This window comes from Hydra viridissima, unplaced genomic scaffold (genome assembly GCF_058129835.1).
Source record: "Hydra viridissima isolate aposymbiotic clone 2 unplaced genomic scaffold, HvirCarnegie_v1 scaffold_3, whole genome shotgun sequence".
Lineage (NCBI taxonomy): Eukaryota > Metazoa > Cnidaria > Hydrozoa > Anthoathecata > Hydridae > Hydra > Hydra viridissima.
The window spans coordinates 16,199,290-16,218,386 of NW_028324302.1; the positions used below are offsets into that span (position 1 = coordinate 16,199,290).

Consider the following 19,097-nt stretch of genomic DNA (forward strand, 5'->3'; position numbering starts at 1 on the left):
TGTGATTATATATATATATATATATATATATATATATATATATATATATATATATATATATATATATATATATATATATATATATATATATATATATATATATATATTAGGGTGGTTCACACAATACGCTAAAAATATTTTTTGTTCAAATGTTCACATTAAAACCTTTTATATGGTGACAATCATCAAAAATAACAAAACCACCAAAAATCTCTCCATTTTGGTTCATGTTTAAAGGTTGCTCAAGCACTATAGAAATTGAGTATAATTTATAAATGATTATACTCAACTTTCTTTATTATTTTATATCTCAACACAGAGAAAAATTCAAATCAGCTAAGAAATCATTTCCTATTTAAATGAATACAAATTAAGGACTGTTCAAAGTTCACTGTTCAATGATTACAGAACTGATTTCAAGTACATTCTGCAATGCATTTACTTGTTGTTACGTTATATTACTAACAGTTGTATTGTATATTGTTAACTTTTAGTTAAAACTCTTAATAAAACTTATGAAATAAAGTGTCCCTAGTTAATGATGTATTTAAAATTGAAATTAAAAACCAATTATAAGTACTTAAAAAGCTGCAAACTTCCAAAGTCTTGAGCAACCGCTATAATATAAGGTACTTGTCTCTTAACTCACCTACAATTTTAGAAGAGTATCAAAGAGCTTTCAGAAAAATCTTTAATTTGTAAATCATAAATTCTTTTTAGACTAAAAGATATAGTACAGGCCTTTTATAAAGTTTTAAAAAAAATCATTTCGTAAGTGAAATTAACAAATAAAGTTTTTCATCTTAAAAAGATCAATAAATATTTTTGTTCAAGTCAAATTCTCCATACAAGTGGCTATCATCATACAAGGCAAAGAATAAATTCATTTATGAAACAAAAAAATGAATGGCTTTAAAAAAAAAGAAAAGAAAAACTCATTTCCATCAAATTTTAATGAGCACAATGGGCCTCACGTCAATTCAACGAAATCGCTTTTAATTAATTCCTCAACTTCACTTATTTGAAACTTGCTAAATTTTAATACGTCTACGTCTTGAGCCGCAAGATCCCCGGTTACACAAAGAAAGAACGGCATAAGATCATAAATACTTTGTATTTTATTCAGTTGAATGATCAATTTACCAGGAGAGCGAACAGGTACTTGCCAACTATCTTCTGAGAGATTTTGCCTCAGAAGAATTTTTACTATTCGAGAAATGTAAGGTAAAAACATGGTTGATAATTTTTTAGAATTTGCGTTTTCTTTGTTGCATTTTTTCTTCTTTTCTTTTTGCGTTTGTTTTTGTTGCTGAGAAATAGGAGCGTTTAAAACTGCCATCTTTGATATTTCATTAGATTTGATGTCATTTTTTAAGATTTCTTTATTTTTACTATCACGCCTGATGCGTGATTTATGTTCGCTTATAATTTCTGTTTTGTTCTTAATAGGTGGTTCTGGTGATTCAGATTCGCTCGTTTCATTCGAAAACCTACCGCAATAAATTCCCGGCGAGTCGCTAAATGCCCATTTGTACACCTGATAATAGGCTAGAGTGTCACTAGGCAAAACGAGAAGAAAATCAAGAAGCTTGCAAACAGCTAAATATAAACGCAACCACTTAACAGGATCTTTAAAATATCCATTCACTCCTAAAAATGATTCTAACCCAATAACTTTGGTTTTGGATTTAGGTTTATCCAAACTGGAAAGATCATGCTCCATATGTACGAAAACATAAACAAGTTCTGTTAATATGGGTGGCCATAATGATACCAAATGATTCGATGAAATTCGAGTAAGTAGAACGCGAAAACATAGAAAAACTTGTTCATGCAGGAAAGGACCCTAAAAGTTGACAAAAAGAACATTTTTACTTTCATTTGCCCAATGTTAGGCAATTTTTATGCTAGCTAAACGAATTTACATGATTCAAAAAACGTCTGATAGTATTTACAGGTAAATATATATGCAAGTTTCTCTTATTTACTTTCTCTTATTTATAATAAAAAAAAAAAAAAAAAAAAAAAAAAAAAAGAATTAAAAATATTTAGTGAAAAGCTTACCTGCAAATGTCTTATACTCTCCGCTAAACGTTCTTGAATATCAGGCAGGTATTGATGATATTGGTCAAACTCACCACAAAAAATGATAAATGATAACCGTTTAAGTAACTGAGCGCGTTGTTCCATTTCCTATATATAGTGAAAATGACAATTCAGATAAAGAGACCAAGAAGATATTAACTTCAAAAACTTTAACACCTGTTTATTGTTAATTCAATTAAGGAATAGTGGTATTTTACAAACAACTTTACTTGTTCTCTATTTGCAAATATATTGATAGCTCCGCTCTGAGAGAGTGCAATCTTTTGCATAAGATCTTTAAATGTAGAACTATCATAGGTTATCAAGCGATCAATTATCATACGCCAAAAGTCTAATGATATTAAATCCATGTGAAAAAAATCAGCCTCCAAGAATAATTCATACACATCTTTTTTCCAAGCACGAAGTGTGTACTGGTAATCACAGACAGCTGCAAGTAAAGCGCTACATGCGCGGTATCCAGAGATATTCTGTGGGCTATAAATATAACATGAACTACTATAACAAATACAATCCTTCTATCACTAATCGAGTCTAAACATAGTGTAAACATAATTTCAAAAAAAGATTTTCATCAATGATATAAAGCAGCACCTGTGGTTTTTCAAATATGGAATTACGTTATATAACAAATACACCAGTGACGTAGCTATTTTGTCTTTCTCTTCACTTAAGTAGAGTAGATCATACATTGAAGCAAAATACTAAGACATCAATATAAAGAATAAATAATAAGTGCACTACATCGTCGATATTTCATTCTACTATTTATTAATCTGTTTTACCCAACTTTCTTTTAAGTTGGGTATAACAGGTGATTACAAACAATATATATATATATATATATATATATATATATATATATATATATATATATATATATATATATATATATATATATATATATATATATATATATATATATATATATATATATATATATATATATATATATATATATATATATATATATATATATATATAGTCTTTAAATAACAAAAAAAAAATGTTTTAAAGTTAAATAATCTTACTTCCGCTAAAATGAGTAAAGCAGGGACAGAAAACTGTGATGTTTTAATGACACCTGTGGGACTTGGCTGAGAGATTTCCATAACAGCAGATCGCTCTGAAAGTGAAGACTCTTCATGGCTATCATCATCTATTTGAGCTATAACCTGAAGACTCCTTCTAAACCATGCAGATCCTTCCAAGGAGGCTCCAGCTATGCTGTTTAAACTATCTACATACTTTTGTGCTAAATCCTTAATAAAAAAAATGAATAAGATTAAAAGATTTTTTTAGCATAAATTTAAGATAGTGATTCGAGCGATTTTAAAAATTGTATAATATATTAAATATATGTTTTGTCAATGTTTACTGATGTTTTAAAAACACCAAGCTCTGCCTGGTATTTTGCCTCTTAAATAAACTTAGTTTTACACTTGTCTAAAAGTATTTGATTTTGTGTTGGCTCAATATGCTTTTGAAATAACTTTTCATCAAATATGTAAATTAAACCTGCAAGTCACGACGAGCACGTCTATCATCTGGGGCAGGAACACGTTGTACAAATATATTTAAAATTCCGAACAGTGCAAACAAAGATGGTGGTGAAAGGTTTAATTGTAAACTATCCTTTAGCAATACAAAAATGGAATTCTTGATGTTTGCAATATCTTCAGCAGCTGCTGATAGGAGAAATTCATTCAAAAATTGAAACAAATACACTTCAAGTGATGCACCATTTTGCAAGCGCTCTTTGTTTGTCAAGAGTTGGCGAGCAACCTGCCGACTTGTTTCAATGACTTTTTCTAAACTAAGAGCCTATGAAAAAATTAGTATAAATATTGAACAATACACCAGTTATATTTTCTAGAAAAACAAAACCATTTTAAAATCTGGATTACCTTTATTGCTTGAGCAATTTCTAACAATACCATCTGATCATGGGACATATCAGGTAAAAATCTTTTGTTTATTGAGGTTAGCCAATCTTTACCACTTAATCCAACAAGTTTTGTAGTAGTTGTGTCATGTGTGTTGTGCCACACATCAGCAATTGAAGCTAAGAAAACTGCAGTATAATTGATAGCAATAGGAGTGAGAAGCTGCAGAATGCACAAGCGAACAGCCTAAACATAGATACATTACAATAAAAAAAAAAGTTAGAAAACAATAATATTAAACTAAAATAACAAAACAAAAATCAAATTATTTTATGTTTTTGAATTTAAAAAGTAGGAACAAAATCTTCAGAAAAAATTTCTGACATGAATCATTAGTAGTAAAATTAGGGTGAAATATAGGGTAAAATGGGGTAACTAGCTCTATGCCCTTAAGCTCCATTTCAGTAGAACCTACACTATGTTGTTTGATGCTATTGTATAAAAAGAGATGTTAAAATTTATGATGGATAATTACTTACAAATCAGAAAATATTTCACAATATTGCTATGGATGAGTGGTTTTTATGTCATTTTTAAACCAGCTTCCTCTAAAATTAGTAATTGAAAAACTTTGCCGAAGCCAGCATTTGTTTTGATTGATCAAAGTAGTCTTTTTTAAACTTCCACTCAAAAAAAAAAATACAACTAAACTTGGTAAGTACTTTTTTTTAGTTTTAACAACCTACTTAGGTAATAATTGAGCTTAAAAATAGATATTTGAAAGACATAAACAGGTAGTTTCCCAAGGCAAACAGTTGCTGGATGAAGTTTTTAGAGATTGTTAATGAGTGGCCCAAAAAGTTATTTTGATCTAATATTTTTTCTTTATTACTATAAAAAGTAAGACTTATGCAAGAAACTTATGGCATAGTTGCTTATTAGCTTGTTTAATTGGAATATAAAACAATATATTTGAAGTAACTGGAGCTTTGATGTCCCTAAATTTAGATAATTAAGGCCCTTCTTCAGTTCTTATATTTAATTGCTAACATTTCAGCTCCCTCTAATGACACCTACTTTTAAAGTATGCAATAACACACACCATCCCCAATATCAAAGAAGACACCATGCCCAATATCAAAGAACACAACATGTCCAATATCAAAGAACACACCATGCAAAATATCAAAGAACACACCATGTCCAGTATCAAAGAAACATTTTCCTGGCTTGCTATGCAAACAAGGATGTCATTTATATATGCTTATTTAGGCAATATTTTTAAGTTTTAATACAGCCTACAGTAGTACCCACATTGTCAAATACAACTTAAAACATAATGTTCAATGCCAGTACTTTGAAATAACAGTGTTTGTAAAGCTTCTGGCTTAATGTCACTATTTTCTTTACATAACAACATCAGCATTATCTGCTTCATCATTAGCATTATTCTCTACGTCTTCTTTAGGAGAGCCTTCCATCAGAGACAATTATTTTTAAACAGTTGCAACCAAAATTTGTACTTCTGAGTATGGAAATCAGCTTGAGTCATATAGGTTTGTTATAGCCAAAGTTTAACACCAATTGCATGTTTGAACCAATTGAAAGTAGAAGCTGTAATGACTATCAAAAAACAAAAAACTTTGCCAGATAGCAACACTCATAAGAACGATGACATGTATGCCTTAAGTATGCTATGCATGGAGATATAGATGATCAATCAGTGTGACATATGTGATACTTTGATTCTATGTCAAATGCACTAGAATTACAAAAGAAGATTATAGTGAAGTCATAGAGTGTATATGTGATAAATGCCCTGAGCCACTATGAACACAAATGCTTTAAATATGTTGGAGCTTATTGTCTGTATTTTTATAATTTTTTGTCATAACATTTTAGCATTTATACTATGGTGCTTCATAGTTTTTAAAATAAAAATTTTTTCTTCAAATAATAATGATGTCTATCATTAAAAAAAAAAAAAAAAAAAAAACTATATGAAAAAATGGACCTAATTAAAAAACTAAAAATGGGCCTGTCTTATTTAAAATAAACTTATTAGAAAAACGCTAGGATCAAAGAACTCTTGAGTTTAACTTCACCTTTGGTTGTCCAACTGTTAGTAAACCATTTGAAGTACTTGTATGGCTAGAATTGTTATGTGTTTTCTCTGTGGTCCATGCTTTCCATACAACCACAATCGAAGCTAGGATATTAGGAAGCAAGCCTAATAGCCCATCTCTGACATCACTTAAATTATCCGAGCCTAAATATAAACAAAGAAGAAAAAGATTTGATGTTTAATCAAATACAATCCGGTAACTTGCACCTTTTACACCTTCAACAGAAAAAAAAAAATACTGTTAAAGTTTTTTAAAGAGAAGCAAAAAAAAAAAAAAAATCAGAATAATTACCAGAATTAATCAGAATAATTAATTAGTAAATACCACAAATATACAATTTCTACTGTAATTTTTAATTTCTGATATATATTTGTTATAACCTAGCTAGCTAGCTAGGGTCTTAAAGATCTTCTTCAGTTAATTCTAGCTACCTATTTAAAACTACACCATTACCTAGCTACATCTACAAGGACCATCTATTCTTAGCATTTTATCTTCGAATGCGAAGTAAATTTAAGGAATTTAAAGGAAAAACATCTAAAATTTTTTCGCATGTATAAAATTCATACCTGCGAAAAACCTGCGAAAAAATAAGATGCAAAAGGTATCAAAACCACAATAGGACCATCAGCAAATCTTGACATTAAATGAAAGCCTTAACAAATGCCAAATATCTTAAAGAAAAATAGTCAAGGCTTAAGGTTGATGCAACAGTTAGGACTGTTACTGTTAAACAGCTTAAGTTGAAACTGTTACTTTTTAATTGAAGATTGTATCACCGTAAATTTAACAAAGATATTTTAAAAACTATCTTCGGATCTTAAGAGAGTAGCATCATTGACAATACGATAGATTAAAATAATAACAAATTATATGTAAAATAAACATAATGAACAGGGTGGCATCAGTAAATAATTCAATATGAAATAAAAGCATCATTTTGTAAAACAAATACATTATTTATAAATCTCAACATGTAAAACAAACAAACTGCAATAAATTTACACATAACTCAAACTCAGTGGCCACAACAGCTTCTAAATAGGATGTGAATGTGCCACATGCCTTGATGATGGTATTCCTGATCTTAGTCTTTGTGTTAGCCAAGCCTGAGTTGTTTTGCCTTTATGGACAGGTGCAGAGTCTTGTTGGAATACATAATCTCTCCCATTTGTTTTGGAGCTCACCCAGGATTTAACATCTTTCAAAACTTCAACATAGCTGTTTTCATTGAGTTTGAGTCCTGCTTTAAGTTTGATGGTATAACATCACCCTCAATGTCACCCTCAAATACAAGCAGGGAACTTAGTATGACAATGGTATATCATCTGGTCTTCTGCATATCCATTTCTTCAGTTCAACTTCTGGCCCTGGTCAAAGTTCTCCTTTTGAGAGAAGAAATTTATCAAGCTGGCAACTTTGTACTTAAGGTTATCTGACAGTGCAGCCCCTTTTACCTTACATGTCTCTTTTATGGCATTTTTCAGGAGCTGACCAGTTCTCATGACATAGGACTTCCAAGATTTTCTGTGAACTTGCTTGGATTTTAGTAAATCTGTGCAGCAACTGCAGTGACATTTCATTTCTTTTTATGTAACAGCAATTGGCATGTTTTTTAAGTGAGGGACTGAACATCTAATAAGCATCATAATCCATTTTTACTTGATAAACTAAGCTTTTGTAGCTTAAGGAACCCAAATTCCACTTTGGATGCTATTCCAGCATAAGGAGCAACAATAATGTCAGCTCTCTTGTCATATTCAATGGACATAATTATGTTTTGAAAGATAATGAATATATATTTTTAGTTCATATCACATACAGATCTCAAATGTGTCTGTATTTAATCTATTAGACAAAAAAATTTGTCCAAATTTACTGGTGCCACCTGGTAAATACATTAAACAAGTTCTAAATAATTTTTCAACTTAGCAATGTTATAAACTTTTCAAATACCTTAGTTTATATGAAAACCTCTTGACTATTTAAATCCAACAATTTGTGTATTGAGGAGTGTATAAAAATTAAAAAATTGTGAAAAGAATAAAATCATAACAAAAACAGAGGGAAAGTTTTTAGTGGACACTACACAAGATTTTTTCAAAGCATTTAATAAACACAACAATTTAAAAAACAAATTACTAAAATGAAAAGATTTTAGAAAAATTGTTTTTTTAAAAAAACTAAATTGATTATTCCTTTAGTCTTCTAAGAATTATAAAACTTTTAAAATGGTAAACTTAAATGCAAAATTCATCAAAAAGAAAATTAGAAAACATAAAGCATTTACCTTCCTCAGAATTTTGCTTAGCTTGAGGGTTTGATGAGAAAACATGAACAAGGTTTGAGAATAAGGATGTAGAAATATCATCAACACCAGCTTTAAGTTTACTCATTGGATGCATGGCTGCAGAAACCATCAGTGATTGTGTTGAAGTCCCAATCAATGAGAAATGACTAATAGAAGTTAGCCCATTAAGCAAAACAATCATATAATCTACAGGTATCTCTGTACAACACTCTGAATACTGTCTATGGACTAAATCAGTAAGCATTACCAAATTTGTACAAATTTGCTTTACCACTGGTATAATTAGATGTGTCATGCTCTCGCTAAACTTGGGTAAGCATGAAATTACTAGACTTATCCAATTATCATGTATATGCACCCAACTCTTCTCAGAAAGCACAGTTAGTGTGGCAGAAATAAACATAGGCTGTGTAATTATAGGCTTGAATGGAATATATTCAAATGGGGAACTGTTAGTTTGGTGGTTTTTCTGATTATATGGCTGTGTAATGCTTTCTGTGCCAATTAGATATTCTAAATGAATAAATGATTCTATAAAGGTCAAAAGAGTCTTTTGCAAATCTATCAGACTTCGATTAGAAATGTTCCTTTTAGATGTACTTGTCAGATTAGGTAAATTAACCATACTGTAAACTCCAGTTCCATTAATTTGCTGATAATCAGAGCTATCAGCATACACTGTGGAGAGTAAACAGTGCAAACCAATCCTTTGGATTTTGCAACGAGACATCAAATCACTAATGTAGTTAGCAAATCCTTTCCCGCTGTCTTTAGCGATTTCAAGTAAAAGTGAAGATATTTTTGTGAGAACTTCTGCAGATAGTGTTTGAACTAAGAAATTCCCTTCAATAATCAAAGAATTCACTTGAAGCCGCTCATGAAAATCAGATCTAATATAATATAGGCAAACAGATAGTAGAATTTCAATATATTTGGCAGTACTTGCACGAACCAGCAACTGTTGAGCTAAAAATCAAAATGGAAAATATAAACATTGTCTCCATAGTTGTATTAATCTATGATTATACTTTTCCTTCAAATAATGAAATATAATAATCAAATTCGAAAAAATTGCCTTCTGCAAGTGATCCGTAAAATTCACTTCCTGCCAAAACTCTTCGATGACGAATTAATAACTCGCGAAGCAGTGATTGATGTGGAGAATTGCAAACATTAACACTGGTAGTTGCAGCAGTACATATAAACAAACGACCCTCACAGTTTAGAATTGCTAAAATACAACTGAAGGCGTACAAGCACAGATCAGTGTCATAGTGATCAGTATATAGGAGTTTGTGTATTAGAAGTGGGTGAGTTGGAACCGCCTTTATGATACGAGCTTTATTTACAGGTTGTATTTCTGAAACAAAATATACCATAATTATAATTTACTCAACATTACATAATTGTTTAATACAAAAAGAAAATCACTTCAAACAATTACATAAAGTCATTTTATAACTAAACTACTTTAACTTCTCTACAGTTAACTGGAGTAAGCCAAACCAGAATATCTCTGTTAAATTAAACTTAGGTTTAAAAGTTTAAGATGTAATGGAGATAATGTTTTAATGTTCCTTAAAGTTGAATTTAGAATTAACTTCAAAAAGATTTTTCTTGATAAAATTGCAACAAGCAACATACTCAGTTTCAACAACCATGGAGTTCTAGAAATAACAGATTTTGATTTGCTTTTGACAGGAGGCTGCTCATATATTGCTCACAATGTCTGTTTGAATTTCCTAGCAATATAAGTGAGCATAAAAAAGAATTTATCTCATTTTAACTGAGAATATCATTAGTCAACCTCATTGGGCATGGATATTGCAGCCATGGATGGGTAACTTGCAGATAAAACAGAATTGTTTTACAATAATTGAATAGAATTCTTGGAAAAATGTTAGACAAAGTGTATTGAAGTTGAGAAAGATTGTATTAAAGAATAGATCTTATTTCATGCCAAAAGTAACTGTTTTTCATTTTTATTCTAGAAAATTATTGAACACCCCTTGTAATAAACTAACAGCCATCACACCTAAACCAATTGAACAGCAAAAAGATTTTTATATTTGGGAAAAATAAAAATTAAATTTTTTATGATAAAACAATTGCAGAACTGAAAAGTCATCCACTAAATAACAAAGATGTTGTTGGGTAATATCAACTTTAAAAAAATACAACAGTTTATGAAAATAGTAATGCAAAAGTTATTAGAGCAGATATTATAAAGATAAGTTGTGTGCAGTAGATCAACCAGATCAACCAAGGATCAAGCAGATAAGATAAAATAAAGCAGTTAGTTCAAAAAATTAGTTTGTTTTGTTTGATAATAAACAGTTAACTAACTTCAACAATATATTAACATTTTTTTCAAAACAATGCATGAATGAATGCTTTACAAACAGTCTTAATAGCTTTACTCTTGTTTGAATACTTTTACCAGAGACTTAACTTTATTCCTTTATCTTGCTTATTTTAAATTCCAGATTTTATAATTCTTAACAAACTTGTTTTTTACTAAATATTGCCTTAAAATCAAATAAAATTTTCTAGTAAATTTTCAAGTTATTTTATAGAAGGGTGTTGAAAACCTTTTAACTTTTTAAAATCATTTATGACTTTTTTTAATTATTTTGTTGTCTTATTATTTTGTTGTCTAATTATTTTGTTGTCTTATTATTTTGTTGTCTTATTATTTTGTTGTCTCATTAACTGGAAAAAAAAAAATTAAAACAAAAAGAAAAATGGTTTATATTTTCTCACCTTTTAAAAAAAAACTTCCTCTTCCTGTCTTTACTAAACCAAAACATCTTCTAGCTATACTTCAAATCCTGTCTAGAAAAACTCACACTCACTCCTTTGTATATTTGCTCTACAATCTTTCTGTAATGTTTCCCTGCATTTAACAAAAGTCTTTACTTTCTTCATCATTATGATATATCACTACTTCTAATTATTATTCTTAATTCACCAACAATATCTCCAAAACTCTAATAAAATACAATTTAATATATGAACCAGAAAAAAGCGTAAATAAAAAAAGAACTTAGATTTCCTATTGTTTGCATTTTAAGAACTAGTGCAAAATTTTTTGTTTCAAATGTTAAGATTTTAAAATATTTGAAAATGCTTTTTTCAATCTTTAGTAAAGAGGACATTTAATAGGACTTTAATGTTACATGTAAAACAATTTGTTTGTAATATACATATACAAATCAACATTTTTTTAAGATTGTAAATTAAAAAAGTATAACAAATACCTGATGCTGCATTTTTTTCACCTGCATCCTCAACTTCATCATTATCACCAAATCCTGCATTCACAGCTTCCACAGATGATTGAGAATGAAGAGGATTCTCAATACCTGTTTGATAAAACTTTATTTTATTGAAAAATTTATTTTAGTAAATCAAATTATTTTAGTAATCACCTTGTTAACAGAGTCCTTGTTATAATAAAAATAATGAAAATTGATTAAATATTAAAATGTTTGAAATACTGGGATACTATAATGGGATTTGAACTGTAAGTCACAAAAGTTGCATGAAAAACAAGCAATAAAACTCATTTTTACATTTTCTTATTTGAGAATTTCATTTTTTAATGTATAAAATAATAATTTGTTGCAATATAACAACCAGTTTCTACTTGACCATGATTGTTGGCACTAGTTGAATTTATATCTGATGGCCAAGTATGAGCATAATGTATAGCAACCCTAGCACTTGTGGGATGAAGCAAAATTAACAACAGTGTCTCTGTTACTCTTCCTATATCTCCAAAATGCAAACAATGTCTTATCCAATTTTTACTAGTGTCTCTAAAAATTTAAAAACAAATCCTGCACTATTTTCTTTTCATAAATGCGCATGTGAATAGTAAATTAACTTTATCAGAGTTTTACCTTATTTTTGTGTGAACTGATTGAAGACCATCTACCATAAGAAGCATACATCTGAAAGTCATAGAAGCAGTTTTAATACTGGTAGGTTGTAAGGTAGGTTGTTTAAATGCTGTAACAATCTACAACTTCTTTTTTTTTTTCTTTTTCAAAAATTGCAATTTAAAATCTTTTACTAAAAGGATATTTTAAGAATAAAAATGTTCAACATTCTTCTGTCATAATAAGTTTATTAACAAATATATTCATGCTATTCCTATTGATTAGGGTATAGATACTATCTTTTTTATTAACTAAAATTAACAACAACAAAAAATAGTATCTATACCCCAAACTTATCAAAAAGCTTACTTATCCAGAGTTCTACTTCCTTTATCTGTCTTAATATTATGCTCTTTATAAAAGTCTCGTGATACATGCCACATTGTTGAGAACCTCCAGTAACCCATTTCTTTATGCTCCTTAAATGTAAAGAGAGATTAAAACAATAACTAAAATAGATAAGATTATAAGAAAAACAACAATTGGTTGATAGATATATCAATTACTTTTAGAAATTGTCAAGGACTTTATTTAAATCTTACCAAGTCTAGGCTAACAAGTGAATTAAGAATCAAATTTTCGCATGTTTCACGTAATGGAGCAATATTATGTAAACGAAGAAATAAATCCACAGCTGTCTGATGCCACTGGCAAGTTCCAGGAGTAATACGATTCCAAAGACTTTCAGCAAGAACCTTTACAAAGGAATAAAATGCGCTACAAAAATATACACAACTTGCTTTCAAAACTTTCTTACATAAGAGTCTTTTTTAGAACAATTGCAAAAACTCCTAAACTAAAACTACAAACATGGTATAAATTTGTGCTTTCAAGCCATGCTAAGTTGTCAAAAGATATTAGGGGTACAATGTTGCTTGTTATTTCTGGATTTTTACTGGTAGGTTGAACACTCTGAGTAACATTAATAAGATCAAGCAAAGCATTTATTGCAGATGATTGAACATCAAAAGAGTTTCCATTGCAACAGCAAGAAATCAAAATCTGTAACCAATCAGGCACTTCCTGTTCATTCCCTAAAGGATTCAAAAACTAAATCAAAATAAACATTTTACGCAGTAAAAACATTTATAAACTGTAGATAGCCTAAATTTCTAGGACTTTTGTAAAATATGAGAGTTGTACTTTACCTGTAGAACTCTGCTCATTTAATGGTAATGGAAAACAAGCTAGCTGTACTAAATAACGACAGAATGTCTGAAAAGTTTTAACTGCTATATCACTGATATCCATGTTACTCATTGAACCTTTTTCATTACTTATGGTATCAAACTCAAGCAACGAATGGTCTTGGAAAAGCACTCTCATTTTCTGGTCTCTTTTCAATAATTTTCCCTCCACAAATTTTGAAAACAATAATTTTGATAAATAAAAACAGTCTCTATACAAAGTGCTTTTCTCAAAGGAGAAAACTACTTTGCAGCTCAAGTCTTGCAGAGGACTAGTTGTTGTAGGAGATTTTGGCATATTTATGCCAGAAACATCTGAAACATCTAGAGTTTTGTCGTGCAAATTAGGTGAAAGTCTAGATAAGAGCTTTGATATAAGACAAATTCCTTGATAAAGTGTGATTAGTTCTAAGAGATCAATGTTATTTATAGTTTCAGATATAATTAACTTCAGAAGGTTTGGCCAATGCTCTGTTTGTATTTCAGTAGCTGATTCCTAACAAGAAAAATAAGTCAAAGAAATGTAAATCTAAAAATTAAAGTTTGTTTAAAAATTTAATTTTTTTTAATACCAAAAACTAGGGTTCTAGATCCAAATAAAACTTTTAGCATGTAATATAAAATTATATGATTGATAATGATAAACATTTATCACCAAACAGGTAGTGAATAAAAACAAAGCTATACCAAAGAATACAGAACTATTATTAAAAACAACTGTAATATACTTTTTACATTTATTTACAAAAATGATTTTAAACAAGCAAGTAATTATATATGATTGTCTGCTTATGTTTATGGTTTTTTTAAATATTTTACATAATCTTACCAGTAAAACTATGTCCAAAAGATAATCAGTGATAGAAAAAACTTCCGAATGTGTTGGATCCTCTAATTTTACCAACTGTTGTAATTCAGTTACAAAATCATCTTTACAGTTTAGATCAGAATGAGGGTTAGAGCACCTCTTGAAAATCTTTCCAATATAATCCCACATGTAAAATGGCTCAAATGAATTGAACAATAAATTAGAATTCTTAATAAGTTCACTATGCATCAAAAGTATGTCTTTATATCCATTCAACTTTTTATCTGCAAATGTTTTTGTGACCACAGAGTGCTTATATATTGCACGAAATACCTCTAACATGACCTCTTCCACTATTGAAGATCCAACTTCTGGCTTATCAAGCAATGTGATTAAAATTCGAAATGGTTTAAGATGCCAGAGTCGAAACTTACCAGAAGAGTCTTTGAGGTTTACACTTTCACAGCTGTATTGAACTGATTCTTTAAATAAAACTATCACAGCTGCTGTAAGAGGAAGCTTTGAATACAAGTTGAAATAAGAGTCGGTTATTGTTTTATCCTCATCCTCATCCTCCACACTAACACTTTGATTGATTTCAGTAGCATTGTTAGAGTCTACATTTAAGAACCATTGAAATATTCTGCGATTTAAAGACATATCTCTGCGTAGCAGCACACCAAGTGAGTAAGTTAAAAGTTTAACTATATGTGGTTTAGAGAGTGAGGAATTATGAAAAGAAATATAAGATATTGCAAAGTCAAGTGTTATTCTTTGTGTTAAAACATTTGAGTCATCAAAAGCAGCACACACTGCATTTACCTAAAATAAATTTAAATTAAAACATACACTAATTGCATTAACATTATTAATCATATCATTAAAACAAACAGTAATTGCATTAACATTACTGTAAGCCACTAAGAAAACTTTAATTGCCTTAAAAAAAAAATCAAAGATATTAAAAAAAGCTTTATGAATTTTTCACCATAAGATTTGTATCATAACCCATAATTTTTGAGCTCATTTTATTTTGCAGTTTTGAAACATGGCTTATAACATAGGTCATGGCAGCGAGACGTGTTTGGGAAGAATGAAGTACACAGTCCCATAAGCATGTGAAAAACATTTCTTCATCTATAGACCCACAAAGGTTAGAAATTATTTCAATAGTTCTAAAAAAGAATATGATAAAAACATTCATTAGTGGCTTTATTCGTGGATTGTGTTTGGTACATATAAGCTACACAAATTAAACATAAATACATCATTTAGCAACTCACTACTTAGCAATACTTAAAGATATGCCAAAAAAGAAACAATGTACCTAGATGAAAATTCAGATGCTTCTTCAATCCCAGGAAACAAGGCCAATAAAAATCCAGATAAACCAGGGTAAAGTAATTTCTTTAGAGGTAAAAAGTGATTTTCATATAGGTCAAGTAGTTGTGGTTTAACTGACATTGATGCTTGGCTCAATAGTGGGTACAAACCAGATGTATATATAAAAAGATCCTGAGCTAGGCCAGCCATTCCAATTTGTGAAAGAATCAGGTTGTATGTTTCAAGAGCTTTTAAATGTACACCACTAGGTAATGCTGGGTGAAGACATTGAGCAAGACGCTTGCCAATCAGTAATTTGCGTGGTAGAATTGCATACTGACTGTATAATTGAATGACCTGTGATTTAAAATAAAAATGAGCTATTTAAATCAAGATCTTTTTAATTCAAGAAATTATCTTTTAATAATATCTTGTTTTTTTTTAACATTTACTTTTAACTATTTGACTTCTTTTTTTAACATTTCGTCACTGATCTTGACAATTTCTGGCCCAAATAGGTAAACACACTTAATTTCATATTTGGCACCTTTTTTCATTTTTTTTTCCCCCTCAAAAACAAGTACTAAGCAGATCTGTCATTATCAAAGTCCTTTTATACTCTATGTTTAATGTATACTTGTGCAAGAGTTTAAACAAACATTCAATAATTTCATTACCTCATCTGAATGCATTTTTTGATATACCAGAAGCTACCAAAAAATTATGAACCACTGTAATACATGCTTATTAAAAACTTTTATACCTTAGTATGATAGGATGAGCTATTAAATTAAGAAGTTAGGTTTAAACCACATAAGCATGTACAATACAACAATAAACTCTACAATTAATTCAAGATTTCTTAATGGCTTGTATGCTTATCCATGTTTTGAAATCCTAATCCTACAAACTTTATCAAAAATTGCCAATTATTTAGCATGCTTGAGTCCAAATTCAAGAAAAGCCAACTTTTTGGTTACTATCACTTCTTAAGGCACAGACTATTTTCTATCCATAAAATTAATCAATCAATAACTTTTCTTTTAGTTCATCTTTTTGAGCATAGCAGGTTCTCCAGTATCTTCTTGAAGTGTGAATGAGTTTTTAGAGCAGTTGCATCATGTAGCATATTATATGATGCAACTGCTCTAAAGTTTGTAAGACTTATTGTTTTCTAGCTCTTTAGGAACAAAGTGGGAAAGGTATTTCAACCTGGTTCTTCACTAAAAATGTAATTATCCTCTCTTTTTATAGCAAAATATTATCTTAATGAACCTTCAGCTATTAAATAATCATCATGTAAGGGTTTTGATGATGCTCTGACCATCAAAAGAAACGCTGCCCTTGATGTCAGCTTAAACCAACTTTCTGCATTCCTTCATATCAACCTTAGCTTGCTTTCTGTACTTTTTCTCAAACTTATCTTTAGTTTTACTAGTTTGTTTTGCCCTTGGCAATCAGAGTACCTAAATTCCAAGCATTAACTGATTTAAAATAATACATTAAAATGATGTTCCTTATCTTTCACAGGATACACAAACAAATAACTAAATTGGCTCCACCTTTAAATTAACTTTCAGTAAACATCAAGTGCTTTATCAGAAATTTTTTTTTTGCTTTGATTAACATTTCTTGTAAAAACAGACCTTATTTGAGCAGATCTCTTGGTATAGGTAACTCTGATATATTTAAAAATTTTTCCAAGACTACTAAGCATTAGAAAGTCAGATCCTGGAAAGGATTTACATGTAAATGTTGTGTGGGTGAAACTAAATTTAATTAAACTTAAGGAAAACACACATAATTAACACTCTTTTTGACTGTTTTAAATGATGATAGCGACTTGCACCATACAATGTTTTATAACTTGTTTTTTTACTTTACTAAAAATCTGCAAACAAAAACAACCAAATTTTACTTTTAAAACTAGTCTTAACTTAGCCGAAACACACCTTAACAGTATGCAATCCAAACCCAATTAATAGAGCCTACCGTATACAATCCATACAACATTTTATTCACGTAAAATGACATTTTACTTATTGCAAGTTTGATATCCATAAGAACTCTTTACGTGACAACGTGAATTCAAACATAAAAACAGAGAATTAGGAGAGTCACATTTTTAGTAGAAATAGTAAATACTTTAAAAATTTAAGAGGTCTGAGTCTCATTAAATGTTAGTGTTCTGTCAATTGGATATACCTAGGATAGTAACTTAATTAACACATGTATAAAAAATTCTGAACAAAATTAAATTTTAGATAATAAAGAAACTATTTATTCAGTTAACATGAAATTTAAAATATATTTTCTTTATTACATTGTACTTAATGAATAAATATGTTTGGACTGTATTTTGAAGCTTTACAGACATTAATAGGAACATGATGTATTTAACTTGTAAAAATGGAAAATCACTAATAGCATACTATTCAGTACAGTTTTTATTCGTCTAATAAAATCTTTTTGTAGCTGGGGATTTTGTTTATCATTTTGTCATAGTTTTCTACTTGACCCTGTTAATCTCTCATTAGTAATATTATTCTCAAATTATCTAAGAATACTATAAACTGTTCTTCATTTAAATCAAAGGTCCGTGAAATATTTGACAATGTTGACTTTGAGGCTTCTGGAGTTCGATCACAAAAAATCTTGATAAGTTTTCAACATTCTATTTGTCACACTTATTTGGAACAAAATAATGTGCCTAAATGGGCTAAGAACGTTATTTCATTAGCCGAATACTTTATTATCCTGATATTCCTAGTTTGAACTCTACTTAGACTCAAAGTTTGTGCAGACTTTTTCATGCAAACGTTATTTAAATTATGTTATTAGATTAGATAATAACACCAATTAACCTGACAATTTCATTGTCATGGTTGCCAAACTTGCTATAACTACATTAAAATTTTCAGCTCAAGTTACCCCTGCTATCCCAAGTGTACTTAATTGAAGGTAAGAAATTCCATTGTAGTTTTTTAAATATATAAATATAAAAATATTCTCATACTTTCAACCAACTATCTTCCGTGTTTCTTAGCTGTATATCATAAAATCATATCTTTTACCTTATTAAGCTTTCCAAGACATGATATTAAGTCAGCCCATTCACTTGAATATTCAAAGGTTTTCAGGGCTTTGTCAACAGCAGCAATAAACTGTTTATATTTAGGGTCAGAATTCAATTTGGCTTCATCTACCATGATTTTGCATTATGATTTAATTCTATTTGATATTACCATTTTTTTAAACTGCAAAGAAAATATATATATGTCAAAAAATAAAAATAACTACTGCTGATGCAATGGAAATTAAAAACCTAAAGGTAATTATATAGATACATGAAATTTTATACTATGCATTCACAAAGTATATACTAGATAGCAGATGGCAATATTGG

At 29.4% G+C, this 19,097-nt stretch overlaps 1 protein-coding gene across 4 annotated transcripts; it reads right to left on the minus strand.

Annotated features, from left to right (window-relative positions):
• Positions 1 to 695: 695 nt before the first annotated feature.
• On the minus strand, positions 696 to 18,969 carry LOC145180713 (protein DOP1A-like). 4 transcript variants are annotated; one of them, XR_016450614.1, is made up of 22 exons: positions 18,766 to 18,969; positions 15,696 to 16,048; positions 15,357 to 15,543; positions 14,390 to 15,190; positions 13,522 to 14,056; positions 13,184 to 13,407; positions 12,916 to 13,068; positions 12,683 to 12,792; positions 12,335 to 12,385; positions 12,069 to 12,250; positions 11,690 to 11,794; positions 9,505 to 9,789; positions 8,409 to 9,395; positions 6,688 to 6,792; positions 6,098 to 6,261; positions 4,014 to 4,238; positions 3,625 to 3,922; positions 3,138 to 3,368; positions 2,701 to 2,810; positions 2,316 to 2,583; positions 2,065 to 2,193; positions 1,274 to 1,846 (listed from the first exon to the last, which is right to left on the minus strand). XR_016450614.1 is itself a non-coding variant. In XM_090081363.1 (21 exons), the coding sequence occupies exons 1-21, from the start codon at positions 18,898 to 18,900 to the stop codon at positions 971 to 973; spliced, it is 6,417 nt and encodes a 2,138-aa protein (XP_089937489.1). In that variant the 5' UTR covers positions 18,901 to 18,969; the 3' UTR covers positions 696 to 970. The 4 variants fall into 4 exon arrangements, 1 of the variants encoding a protein (XP_089937489.1); XR_016450612.1 differs by having other exon boundaries at positions 3,625 to 3,930; XM_090081363.1 differs by lacking the exon at positions 6,688 to 6,792 and having other exon boundaries at positions 696 to 1,846; positions 3,625 to 3,930.
• Between the last annotated feature and the right edge of the window lie 128 nt (positions 18,970 to 19,097).